The 13,402-nt window shown below is 57.7% G+C and overlaps 1 protein-coding gene across 3 annotated transcripts in view; it reads right to left on the bottom strand.

The window, feature by feature from the left end:
• The window catches only part of Kcnq1 (potassium voltage-gated channel subfamily Q member 1), a 284,802-nt gene that overhangs the window by 51,556 nt on the left and 219,844 nt on the right, over positions 1-13,402 (bottom strand). For all 3 annotated transcript variants that reach the window (XM_026411297.2, XM_077797616.1, XM_077797617.1), the window contains 4 exons: positions 9,833-9,908; positions 7,023-7,117; positions 6,264-6,310; positions 5,492-5,553 (listed from right to left, as the gene is read on the bottom strand). In XM_026411297.2, coding sequence (XP_026267082.1) covers positions 5,492-5,553; positions 6,264-6,310; positions 7,023-7,117; positions 9,833-9,908 — 280 coding nt within the window. The remainder of the gene's footprint in view (positions 1-5,491; positions 5,554-6,263; positions 6,311-7,022; positions 7,118-9,832; positions 9,909-13,402) is intronic.

The following is a 13,402-nucleotide window of genomic DNA, read 5'->3' as shown; positions in this document are numbered from 1 at the left end:
AATAAAACATCACTGAAAGAAATTAAAGTACATCAAACACATGGAGAATATAGGAATATACCATGTTCATGGATTATCAGTCTTACTTTTGTTAAGATGTGAATTTTCTCCAAATGGATCTAAAAATTCAGTGCAACACTTATTGAAAACCCAGCAGGCTCTTTTATTTTATTGGTAAAAATCAGCTTGATCCTAGAGTTTACATGAAAATTTATAGGTTTCCGAATGGGTAAAAACTGTGAAAAGAGAATAAAATTAGGAGCTCTATATGACTTGATTTCAAAACTTACTGTAAGTCTCTAATAATCAAAACAGTACAGTGTGGGTTTGAGGACAGGCACATAGACCAACAGAACAGAATGGCAAATCGACAAGTAAACCCAGACATTTTGGGGCAATTAATTTTTCATGAAAATCCGATGGAGGAAAAAACGTCTATATGTATGTATATATATATTTTGGATGCATGGTGCTAAGCAGCTGAATGTGTCCTTAAGTTAAAAAAAAATAAAACAAAAACTAAAAGTAAATCACTTAGACTTTGCCTCATACCACGCCCCCCAATTATCTCCAAATAAACTCAGACCTAAATGTAAAAGCTAATTCAACACAATTTCTAGAAGAAAACATAGGAGAAAAAGTGTTCCTGTGCTTGGATTAGGCAAAGAGGTCTTGGAACATTGAAAGCATGAGCCATACAAGAAAAGACAAATTGGACTTCATTAAAATGAAAAAGTTGTGTGATTTAAAAGACACCATTCAGAAAATGAAAAGACAGCCGCGGAGTAGGAGGGACAGTTTGCAAGTCAGACGTCTGATAAAGGATTTGTATCCAGAACATAGAAAAAAACACTTGCAACTCGATAATACAACAGACTACTTAATTAGCAAATGGGAAGGAGAGTTGGATAAACATTTCACTAAAGACGCCCATGAATGGCTAATAAGCACATGAAAAGTTGCTCAACATCATTAGTCATTAGGGAAATGCAAATCAGACCCACAATGAGATGCCATTACATCCACACTCAAAGGGCTCCGGCAGGAAAGGCCGGCCATACCGCGCAGCGCGTTGGAGGCCGGAGAGAACGGGACCTTTACCGGTGACTGGTGGGAAAGCAAAATCCGAGAAAGGCTTTGGAGGACAGTGTAGAAGTTTCTTGGAAAGCTACCCCGTCTGTGCGGTGACGATAGATCAAGGCCCACAGATCCCCAGTGAGGGCAGAGAAGTGCGAGCCAGTGGCTGTGAACACCACCGCGCGGTGACTCCAGCAGACACGTTCCCTGCAAGCACGGGGGGCGTGTTTCAAAAACCGACCCCATATTTTGCCATAACTCGTGTGTTAAAACCTGGCAAGGGACTGTCATTGTCCCTGGCACAGAGTGGTTTGCTGAGGATGCTTTATACAAACTCCACGGAGAAAACCTCTCGTCTGAAGAACCAGAGGAGGGGTCGGAGATGAGGAAAACACACAAGTGGGTGGAAATTAAGACTAAATGCCATTTATCAAAACTCGGAGATGCGGTTGGAGTGATGTTCAGTGGAAAACTTTATGGCCTTCGATGCTATAAATAGCCCTGATGCTGTTGCCTTATATATCTCAGAAATCTGGAAAAAGTCAGACAAGGAACGGGATTACTGAAAAGTGATAGGATTCACGAAGCCAACGATTTGGTGAAAATACCAATTAAATGGGCAAATACCTAGCAGGCTGGATGACTGGGGGCAAGAGCAGAGGCACACATTCGTGACACTGGGAGAATAAAAGGAGACGGGAACCCGAGGCTGGAGTCGGTGGGACAGGAAATGCCAGCACCTCTGAAAACCAAGTCAAAGCGCACAGATTCCCGGGGACCAGAAAAAAGTAGCAAATCTGAAGTCCCCGATCCTTAGCCATCAGCTCAGTCCTCAGGAAGGGCCTCACCCAGCGCTTGGGGTGGCCTAGGTGGCCTTGGGGGGAGTTCCACCTTACAACCTTGGGCAAAGTGTTCCAGCGCAGGGAAAACGCAGAGCGGCCGCAGAGCGGCCGTGAGCTCACATCACACAAAGCCAGGGCTGGGGAGGGCCCCCGGCAGGGCCACGCCTGGAATCAGCCCCCCAGAGAGGTTCCCAGGGCTTCGCAACCAAACCCCAGCCGGTGTGTCTCGGCAGTGAGAGATCCTACAGAGGGGGTCTGGGGAGGCCAAGGCCTGGCCGGGCAGGGCGGGGGGCTGGAGAGCAGCGTGGAGATGGCTCTGGGGGACATGGGGAACCCCAGGACCACGATGCCTCAGACCCGGCCTGTAGGCTCTGGAGGAGGGGCTTGGTGGCAGCTTCTAGGACAGAGACCACCTCGTGGGGGCACAGCTCAGCAGAGGGCCGGTGGTGGGGGGCCCAGCCTGGAGGACCCTTGATCAGCAGCCCTCATGCCGCCCACCAGGCCCTTCCCCTGACCACCACCCCCATGGACGGCGCCGCCTGCTCCTCGCCCCACCCTGGCCCTCGGCCTTGGTTCAGAGAGACCCCTGCATTCACCAAAGCCCTGTTTTCTCTCTCTTGATCTCACCTGTCCCTGACCCCTGTCTGTGGCCTCCTCGGGGACCTGTTTTTTACCTAACTAAATTAACCTACTCAAGAGGACTTATCTGGGCAAACAGGAGCCCTCCAAAGTACAGAAGACTGTGGGGGAGGGCGGGGCCGGGGCGGAGGAATTTGTTCCCACGCCGGCTCAAGCCTCTTGCTCCCAGGAAGGGAGGCTAGCGGGAGCAGACCTGGTGTGGGGAGGTTTCTGTGCTGGGGGGGGACTGTGAGGAGAGCCTGGAGAGTCAGGACAGCGGTAGAGGAGGACAGGGATCAGGGAGGGGGTGTCCTGGAGGATGAGTGGGGCTCTGGGTAGGACCAAGCAGGGCTTCCAGCAGGGCCCAGGACTTGGGCAAGAAGCGAGTCTGGGGGGCCTTCTCCCTGGGGCAGGTCCCCGACCAGCAGTAAGGGAGGAGGGGCTCCTGGCCCTTGAGATGGCCTGAAGCTGGCCTCCCTGTCCTCCTGAGAGTGGGGACCAGTCCTCTCAGGCCCACTTCAGAGCTGAGGAGCTGAGCCTTGACCCCTGGCCCCACAGCCAGCTGGGTGGGGTGGGGATGGGGGGAAGGCCTTGGGGGGGAAGGTCCAGGGGCTCCTGCTGGGGTTGGACAGGCTGGCTGGCACCGGCTCTGCTGTGGACCCACCGGGCTCTGAGGGATTTCCTGTCCCCTACATCCGAGGTCAGCAGGATTGCGCTTGAGTTGTTTATGGTCCTGATGACTGCATTGATAACTGCGATAATGTGGGGCCCAGGCCATGCCACTGTGCCCTCTGGGCCCAGCAAAGCCCTTTCCCAGGGTCTGTCCCCACGGGGGACAGCGGGTACCAGGGGGACAGTGGTCACTGGCAGGGGATGGGCTGGGCAGGCTGCCATCAGCTGAGCCAACATGGGCTGGTTGCTGCCTCTGCTCTGGTCGGTGCACCTCTGCCAGCCCTGTGACAGACAGCTGGGTCCCAGTCAGGCCCTGGGAAGGGCCGGGTTCTGGGTACAACAGGGGTGCTGCTTGCTACCTGGGAAGCCCCAGGCAGGGGATGCCCCTCAGACCTGATGAGCCCTGGGACAGGGCCCATGCAGAGCGGTGCCTGTGGGGCCTGCAGCGGGATCTCCCAGCAGCCCTGGCCCAGAGCCGCCTGCTGAGGCCGGGGGGCTCTGAGACCCACCCCAGCTTGGCGCCTCAACTGGCCCCCAGGGATCAGGGACTCCAGCTCTGCACCGAGGCAGCACGCCCTCACCTTAGCCCACCCCCGGCCCTTGGTCCACCTGGGGCTTCATCTTCATGCTCAGACCCCAGCAGGCTCAGGCCTGGGGAGGGGGACTTCCCAGGAGATGCTGTCTGCCACCCATGGTCACTCCCAGAGGACACCAGGCCCTTAGTCCGGGTGCCCCGAGCAGGATGCCCAGGCCGGTAGCCTTCCCCTGGCTCCGTCATGGCTCCCTCTGATGCGCTTGGCTCAGTTCTGTGCAGAGCTCCTGTGCAGAGGGAGAGCCAAGGCCAGGCCCGGCTCACAGATGGCTCCTAGCCTCTGAGCCTGACCCTAGTGAGACCTCCACTTGTGGACTTTGGTTCCCGTCCTGCCAGATGGGGCCATCTCCTGCTGGGCCAGCTACCTGGAAAAGGCCACAGGACCACCCCAGTCAGGCCTGAGCTGCTTCACGGTGACCGGGCCCTCCAGCAGGGCTCAGGTGTTGGGGATGTACAGCCCAGCAGGCCAGGCCAGGAGCAAGGGTCCCAGTGGGTACTGAAGCCTGGGCCTCCCTCTCCCTCTGTGATCCCATTTACCTCTTGGGGTCCCAAGGCCTCCCTGGGCCAGGGGCAGCTTGTACCAGGTGGGGAGGGGACAGACTGCAGGCCCCAGGGCCCAGGAGTGGGCAGGGCAGGATGGAGAGCGTCCTGCGTGGGCTGCACCCTGCCCCACCTGCTCAACTGTAGCCTGGATTGGGAGTAGGCTAGAGCCTGTTGTTGCCAAGGCAACGGAGCAACCGTGCTCCCTGCCCAACCAAAATTCCTCTATTTTTAGCTTCTCAGTTACTTTCAGATAAAATCCATGTAGACAGACGAGCTCTCTGGCAAGATAACAGCCCGCCTCAAACCACAGAGACTTCAAAGTGGAGCCGCAGGGGGGCCGTGGCCTGAGAAAGGCCCTCCTGCAGCTCAGAACCTCCTGTGGCTCCCGGGCCGCCCTGCAGAGAGGCTAGGTGACAGACCCAGTCTGGTAGGCCCAAGTGTCCCCATGACCTGCCCCATGTGGGACCTGGCACCCGGGAGCACACCCAGGCCCTGTACTCCACTCGAACACCCTATTCCCAGTTAGGACCCTACCGTGGGAACTGAAGGTGGCCTAGGTGGGGGCCAGGAGAGCCCATCATTCCCTCCTGAGCTGACCCCACCTTCGTACCGCCGGGTCCAGGATAAGCCAAAGATGCCCCCACCTATAAACCTGCCTCAGCTGGGTTCTCCCGTGCCCTGCCCAGAGTGGAGGCTCCAGGCAGCTGGAGCCAGGGGACAGCAGGGACCAGGCAGCTCCCGCCACCCCTCCACTTAGGACACCCTGCGGAGGCTCTTGGAGCACAAAGCCCACTTCGGAGGTGCAGGAGAGAGCAGGGTTGTGGTGACGGCCCAGCAGGTCGACCTTGTGCTCTCTCCCGCTGCTGCTCAGGGCAGAGGCAGGGCCACAGGCCTGGAACGAGGCAGAAGCAGCAGCCTGAGGAATCCTCCTCCCTGAGGGGCAGCGCACGGTGGGCCCGCACTGCCCACCTACCCAGGATGCGGTTCTCATGAACTCTAGGAGGGGTTGGTGGGCACAGGCTGCCACTTGCCAGGAAAGATGCTTCAAGGGAGCGTGGAGGGAGGGGATGACACAGCCATGACCAGCCCAAGTCTTGAATGCACACGTCGCAGTGATGCCTGGCCAAGGGCCCAGCGGGCGGCCTACCTTGTCTTCCACCCGGTTCAGGCGGGCGCCGAGGGTGTTGCTGCCGCGGTCCTTGCTCTTTTCTACGGGGTGAAGCATGGGAGTCAGGGAGGCGTATCACCAGGTAGGGCAGGTCCCTCCCCACTGCCTCAGGGAGCAGGGGTGGGTAGCAGAGGGCCAGAGGCCTGAGCCCAGGAGAACGTCACTTAGAGCCCTCGGTGGAGGGCACAGGCTGGTGTGGAGGGAGGGCAGTGCCGCCATGGCCTGAGCTCCATCCTGCCCCCCAGTTCCACGATCTCCATGAGGCCTTGCACGGGGGCTGCCGGGCGGGTGTGTGCCGTCTGCCACGCAGACCTGTGACTCCAGACCCCATGGGGCCGGGGATGCCTGCCGGCTCAGTGGCACCCCAGCTCATGTGTGAGGTCCTATTTGAACTGGGCTCGGGCCACCCTGAGGAACAGGCCTTGCCCTGTCCCCCTGGTGTGACAGCCCCACGAAGTCACCCCGTCCTTCCAGGACCCCCTCTGAAGAGTGGCCCTCGGAGCATGTGTCCACACCAGATCCTGCTGTCAGTGCCCAGAGCTCGTCATCTGAAGGACCCAGGTGGGTTGTCACATGACCAGAAAGTTCCTGGGTGAAGTGTGCCCAGGGCCACTTGGCACAGGGTGCCTTCCTGTCTCTCCCACTCCGTGCCTTGAGCCTGTTCTGGCCTGAGGAGAGGCAGAGGTGGGCACAGGGCTGAGGGAGCGTCTGGAGGGGCTGCCACATCCAGGGGCTTGATGCACGAACCCACCTGAGACAGGGATGAACAGGGAGGGCTTTCCGATGGACTGGTCCAGCCTGGGAGGGAAGGAGACGGAGACCAGCTCACACTTGGCCCAGGTACCACGTGGATGCCCAGTGAGGGTGTGGCGGATGGGCTGATGTGCCCAGCAAAACGACATGCCACCCGCCCACACTGGACACTCAAAGACACCGCCCATAGGCCTGCCAGGCGGCTTCTGAGCCCCCAGAGACTTAGGTGCCTGAGAGCCTGGCAGGAGGCTCAGAGAGGAGGGCAGCAACTGGTCATCTCGTAGACTCCCACCCTGGTGGGGCGAGTGGGTCAATGATAGGGGCCCTGAACCCTGGCCCCATTGGCGACTGGGGGCGATCCATTCTCCCAACTGGGCCCTGTAACCCGGGGAGTGAGGTTCCCAGGTTAGCCCACTGGTCTAAACCTGTGCTGGTCCCCAAGGACTAGGCTGCTCCCATGGGATCAGGATCCAAGCCAGAAACCCAGAATGTGCCGACTCGCAGCTGTCAGGTCCCCAGCTCCAGTCCCAGTGGTAGGCCGACCCGCGGGTGGTCAGACCCAGGGAGGGAGAGACCCTGCATGGAGGAGACCCCGGGGGAGCAGGTGTCTTGGGGAGAACGCAAGTCTCTTCCCTCCCTGGGACCAGCCAAGGGAACAGGCCTTGTTCACTGTGAGGCGAGGGCAGGGCTGGCTGGGGCGAGACTCACATGGTGGCAACCCCCAGGTCCCGTGTCCCCGCCACCCCCCTGTGCCCACCTTCTCTGCAGCTCTTTGATGCGCACCATGAGGTTGAGGTGGCCTTGAGAGTACTGCTCGATGACATCCCGCACATCGTAGGGCTTCCTTGCTTGCTGCAGGCCAGAAAGACACGCGTCACATCCCCTGTGTCCCACGGGGGGACTCTAGGCAGACCCCCGTCCTGCACATGCTCAGCAGCAGAAAACTGCACTTGGGTGTAGGCTGGTGACGCGGCCCTGGGCTTTGGCTTCTCTTTCTGTCAGGGGGGTGGCTAAGCCTGGCTCCGTCCTTCTGTAAGAGGGATGCTCAGCCCTCTCCTTTCTCTGCGAGGTGAGATACTAAGTTTTGTTCCCTGTAAGATGAGTGCTGGGCCTTGTTCTTCTTTTTTGGAGGATGGGATGCTGAGCTCTACCTTGCTCTGCCTGACAGGGAGGGAAGGAGAGTGGATAAGACGTGGGGTTAGAAAGCCCAGGGAACTCGGAACCGGTACCTTGCCAGAGACAGAGGGGCTGTGGCTGAGGCCAGGGCCTAGGCCTCCCCCTAGCACACCATGATGGTGACTTTGAGTCGAGCGAGCGAGCGGCCAGCTGAGAGGCTCTCCCTGGTGTGCTGGGGCCGGGTGGGGGTGGGGTGAGTGGGGGATGGGGGGCCCGGGGACTGCTCCGTCCAGTGCTCAGGGTATTGCAGGTCTGGTCCTGGGCTGGGTGGGTCACTGTGCTTGTGCCCAGCCTGCTGGGAGCCTTTGGGCTACCATGTCTAAGTGTGTGTGCAAACGTGTGTCAGGAGCTTCTGCAGAGACATGTGCAGCCGGAGAGCGGGAGGGGGCAGGGCAGTGTGCAGGGCGGCAATGCCCTGCTGGCTGCCTGTGGCCAGCAGCATCCCAGGCTGCTGAGGCTTATCTTGGAGCTGCTGAGCTCCCGCCAGGGTCTGCTCAGGGTCTGTGAGGCCTCTGTCAAGTGGCTGCCTGGGGCCTGGCTGGAGAGACCACCTCAGGTTCTCTCCAGATCTCATGTCCCCTGGCTGCAGCAGGAGCCAGAGATAGGCTGACCTGTCCAGACAGACCGACAGTGGACGGGGGCATGCAAGGCGAGCTCCAGGGTCTAAGAGCCCTGGCTCCACAGGCCAGACACAGGGGCGGCTGGCTGGGGGCTTATCGGCTGCCAGGCAGGCAGGGGCGTCAACCGCCACTCCTGCAACTGGAGGCCAGCCGGGGTAGGTGGGATGCAGGTGGGCAAACCGCTGATGGGGAAGTAGAGGTATTCCCAGGACTGGCATGGCTGAGGCAGCCCTGGAGCCCCCAAGCTCCCCGGTCCAGAGCTCCTCCTATCCCTGCGTCCCTCCTGGTGCCTGGAGGCTCTGGCCTGAGAACCAGCCTTCAGAGGGGGCCCCAGGCCCCACCCTTGCCCAGGAGCCCTGTCCTGCAAAGGTCCTGCTGCTGCCTGGTTGATTCAAGGCTCCCAGGGCCGGGGGTGTCAGTGAGAAGCGGAGAGCTGAGGTGTGGGTCTCCCAGCTGCTCTGGAAGATTCTTAGGCCACCATAAGGACCTGGGCCTGTGTCCTGAGGCAGAAAAGGGGTCCACGGCCTGGAGGGCAGTGCAGGGCTCTTGGCCTGTCCTCTGGGCCCTGCACCTAGGCCACCACGTAGTTTTCTTGCCTGTGTCACAATGATGGGCCTGCAAGAGCCACTGTAGATGATCGCCTCATCTCAAGTGGACCTTCCTGGGAACCATGAGGGTCCACATGCTCTGCTGGATGTCCCCAGGAAGCCCAGTGCCCACCCCAGCACGGCCCCACAATCCCAAGTAGGTCCTGGGCTATTCTGGGCTGGGGGTCTACCCTGTCCCCACCGAGGCCCACTTTCCTGGTAGAATACTCAGAACCCTTTGTGTCATCAAGGTGAAATTAGCAGCTCTAGCTGTCACTACCAAGCTGCTGTCTGGCAGGGGAGACACACCTGGCCATTCCTTTGCTCTTGGGGGACTGTCCTGTCTGCACCTGATCTCCAAGGGACTTCCTGCAGCCTGTTCTCACCTCTGGTGCCCTGCGTGAGCTCCCACCCCAGCAGTCAGGACTGAGGGCCCTCTGTGCGGGTGCCAGGGTAGGGGATCCACATGGCATCGCCACACCTCATCCATGGCATCGCCACACCTCATCGCCACCCCCATCTCCCCAGACGTCACTGGGCAGACCTCCAATGCTGGCTGAGAGTGGGCTCTCTTCGTCTAACGGGATGACAGAAGCCAGCCTGCCCCCAGCTGCATTCTCTAGGGATACCCCCACCCCACGGAGGCTGGCAGCCCAGAGCTGCAGGCCTACCCAGCTGGGAGACCCGCTCACGGAGCAGGGCAGGACTCCTGCCTTCCCCAGACCTGCACAGTGGAGGGCCTGGGTGTGGAGAAGGTTGTGGGGCCCTTCCCAGGTGGTTTGGGGCAGGTCCTGCCATCTCTGGGTCACTCCAATGGTCACCACCTGTCCCTTGCTAAGGCAGCCTTGTACGACCCACAAGAGGACAAGTAGAGTGAGCCCATGTGGTGCCACCTTCCGGTTAGTGATGAGGGAGGCCGTGTGGGCGCCCACAGGTGCCCAGGCCAGGCCTCAGCAGAGGTGTCCCGGGCCAGGCCTTCTGTGGTGGTGGGCAAGGACTTCCCAGGGACAGCAGTGAAGCCCTCCCAGGGTGCGGGTGATGGTCCTGCATGGCCCTGCCCATGCAGCTGGCAGGTGGAGACCCTGGCAGCCCCCACTGTGGGCAGGAGAGAGTACGAGGGGCTGGTGCTACTGCAGCGGCTGCCTGGGGCAGGCCGAGGGCAGACAGCTGGGCACCGGACTCACCTGGAACTTCTTCTTGGCCACAAAGTACTGCATGCGTCGAATGACCTTGATGGTGGCTCGATGGTGCTCCCGGAGCCTGTGGTGGGGAGTGGAGAGGAGGGGTGAGCAGCCACCTCTGCTGGTCATCCTGGCCACCCTGTGAGAGGTGCCAGTGGCCCTGCTGCCCACAGACAGACGCTCCAGAAACCAGGAGAATGTTCAAGTCCTGGTGCTCGAGGGGAGGCAGGGGACAGGGTTTTGGAACAGGGATGGGTCCACCTCACTGTGAATGGGAGGAAGGCCCTTTCTGTTGGTCCTTCAGAAGTGGGTGGAGTCGGGGCCTGGGGTTTGAAGGCCTGGGCCTCAGGCTCACAGCACAGTAAGGAAGACTCCCTCCTGGAGGCCGTGTGGGTGGCACAAGCACCTGAGGCCCAGGACCCCCGCCGGTGGCCATGTTACCAGCTGCACTAGCCGGCAGGCGCTCGGGGAAGCCAAGACAAGCCAGGAAGAAGCACTGCCCCCGGGCCGCTCTGCACGGGGCACAGCATGGGTCTGCTTCTAAAGTGCCTTCTAGAAACGAGGTTTCTTCAAGAAACACCATGGGAAAGAGAAACACGAGGTTTGACACATGAGTGCACAAGGAAGGAAACACCAATGTGGAGGTCACGGGAGTTTCCTTCCGTCCACAGGGCTCACGCCTGACCAGCCCTCCTGCTGGACCTTTACAGTGATGACCAGAGTACACCGTGCGATAGCAGCCGGCCGTCGAAGGCTTTTAGAGAATGCAGGACTCAGAGGGCCAAGATCCCAGCAGGAGGGGACACAGGCCGAGGTGAGCCCACACTCAGGCTGCGTGTCCTCCTCATCAGGGGAAATCACTGCACGCAGGACACCCGGGCTACTCGGCTGAGAGGAGACCGGTGGAGTCCAGGGCCGCCAAGCTGCCAGGAGATGAGCAGACAAGACCCTCGTGGGCAGGCCACAAGCTGTTTCCCTGGAGCCCTCCGAGAACTCCTGATCTGTCGTGGGGGTGAAGCAGAGCGAGGAAGCTGTCTCGGGTGCAGAGCCAAGCAGAGACCTCCCCAGGTTCGTGTCTCTGGGGAGAGCGTCCTGGGGATTCAGATGGACTCACAGACCCCCACACCCTCAGTCAAGCCTCAGCGGTCTCAGCCCCGACGGGAGCCAACTGCCCTGAGCGTGCCCTGTTCTTGCACGCCAGGAGAGAATCCTGCAGAGGTCAACATCACCAGGGCTTTCCATTTGCTTTTCATACACGAAGGATTAAAAGTCAAGGGAAAAAACAGACCTTAGAAATAGATCTGAAGTCATGGCAACGTAGAAGCCTTGTGGCTCCTTCCGACGAGAGATGGAGTCTGCTTCCCTACGACTTTGGACCGGCTTTGTGACTGAACGTGACTGTCACAGAGTTGTGGGAAACTCGTGCTGTGTGTCACTCACATGCTGTTGGGGAGTGGCTGTGTGAGCCAGCCTGAGCTCCGTGGTTGGAGGAGCCTCGTGGAGAAGAGAGGTGCCCCAGCCAACAGCCACGGCACCTACCCGTAGACGGGAGAGATGCTGTCTTGGACCATCCAGCACCAAGCAGGCTGCCAGATGACTGTAGCTGCCTGAGTCACCCTGAGCAACGCTGGCAGAACCACCTCCCAGTTGAGCCAAGTCCAAATTCCTCACCCACAGAGTTGTAAGCAAAGAAAACAATTGTGTGAAACCACTATATTTATCTGTGGTTTGTGATGTAGCAACAGATAACTGATAGAGAAATTAGGATTGGTGATTTTGATCTCTTGAAACACATGGCATTGATTTTGGATCCAGGCGCTGTGCAGGGACAAGAGGCGGATCACAAGACATGGGCCTGGCGATGAGAGTTACAGGCTGCCCCTGTAACTGGGCGAGACCTCTAGGTGTCCCCAAGGGCTGAATGCACTTTGCACTAAAGAGGAACGTGAAGACCGTGGGCGGAGGGGCAGACTGCGGTGGGTTAAGGATGGGTACAGAGTCTTGGCGATTCCTCCACTGAGCGCTCGAGTCATTTCCGCCATGGACCACTTGCTTGGGCTTTGTCCCCGAGAGGCCCTGTGGTTTCACTGACCCCCTCACAATGCTGCTGCCTCTCGGAGAAGTCTGAGTTAGCCTGCTGGAAAAGCCACGGGAAGGAGAGCCGGGGTGCCCTGACTGACAGCCGGGCGCTCTAGACATGTGAGGCGGAAGCCACCAGCTGCCCATGGCAAGCCCCAGCAAGCCCACCAGCTGAGCAGCCCAAACCACTGACCCACAGACTCAGGAGCAAATAGCTGGTTGTGGTTCGCTTCTGAGTTCTTAGAGAGCTTTAAAATAACCTTGACAAATAGGCTCAAGAAAACCGACGAGGAGATGGGGAATTTCAGCAGAGATAAAATGGAAAATGGAAATTCTAGAACAGAAAGGGCAAGAAAGGAACCGAGGATGCAGTTGGTGGGTCACTCGTAGGGGCAGTGCAGTAGAAGAGCTGCCCACAAATCAGAGGGAAGTGGCAATGGAGCATGGAGAGAAAACAGAGATGGAGAGAGAGGTGGAGCCAATAAGAAAGAGGGTAAGATGGTAGACGGCACGCATTGTAAATGGTCAACATCCCAACTAGGATCCTCAGATCAGAGGAAAAGCAACCATAGAAATGCGATTGAAAATCAGAAACCCAAAGATTGATGGTAAGACGATAGGAAAAAAAATATATATATATCCTAGTATAGCTGAATGGAAACAGGTATCCATGAACTAGCATCAGGCCAAGTAGACCTTAAGCATTCCTAGAGATAAAGAAGAGTAGTTCACAACTGTAAAAGTGTCAAGTCAGCAGAAGAGATCAACTCTGTCTGCACACATCTATAAACATGACCCTAAAACATAGAAAGCAACGCAGCAAAACGAAGAGATGAAACAGAAAGTCCTCCACCACGCCCCACCACGCCCGCCAGAAAAGCACCGACCAAAAGCCGGATGTGGACAGCTCGAGGGGGGACCTGTGAAGTAGTGATCCCCCAACAGAAGGCCACACAGAGCACTGATCCAGAGACCAGACCCAGGGTGTGAAAAGCTGGTGCCCACCCACTTCTAGGAATTGAGCATATTCTCCAGCCACTGTGAAGTGAAACTAGAAATCAGTGAAAAAAAATACATACACGAAACTAGAAAATCCCCAAGTAAGTCAATGAATTAGAATAATAAAAACCTAGGAGATACTAAGGAGCATAATTGATGAAATAAAAAATGGACATTATATTGAGGAGAATTTGGTCAGAATTTGCTTCTTCGAAGAGGCTAAAAAATGGAAAAAGTTTTAGCAAGGTTGATAGAGCCTGTGATGTCAGGGCTTGAAAATGGAATAGGGACCGTGGATCCAGGGAGATTGGAAAGCCTATGAGGAGCACGTGAACAAGAATCATCTTGGTGATTTAGATAAAACAGATTCATTCATCAAAACCACAGTCTACACAAAGAAAACAGGAGAAATAAATGTATCAGTTATCCAATATTAATTAAACTGGGAATTTTAATGATCTTCCGACAGAGAGAGCTCAATCTTGATGACTGTCA

The sequence above is a fragment of the Urocitellus parryii genome, chromosome 4, assembly GCF_045843805.1.
Source record: "Urocitellus parryii isolate mUroPar1 chromosome 4, mUroPar1.hap1, whole genome shotgun sequence".
In the NCBI taxonomy this organism is placed as follows: Eukaryota; Metazoa; Chordata; class Mammalia; order Rodentia; family Sciuridae; genus Urocitellus; species Urocitellus parryii.
Note: the sequence above shows the minus strand (reverse complement) of the source record. Positions and strands in the feature narration are given on the sequence as shown.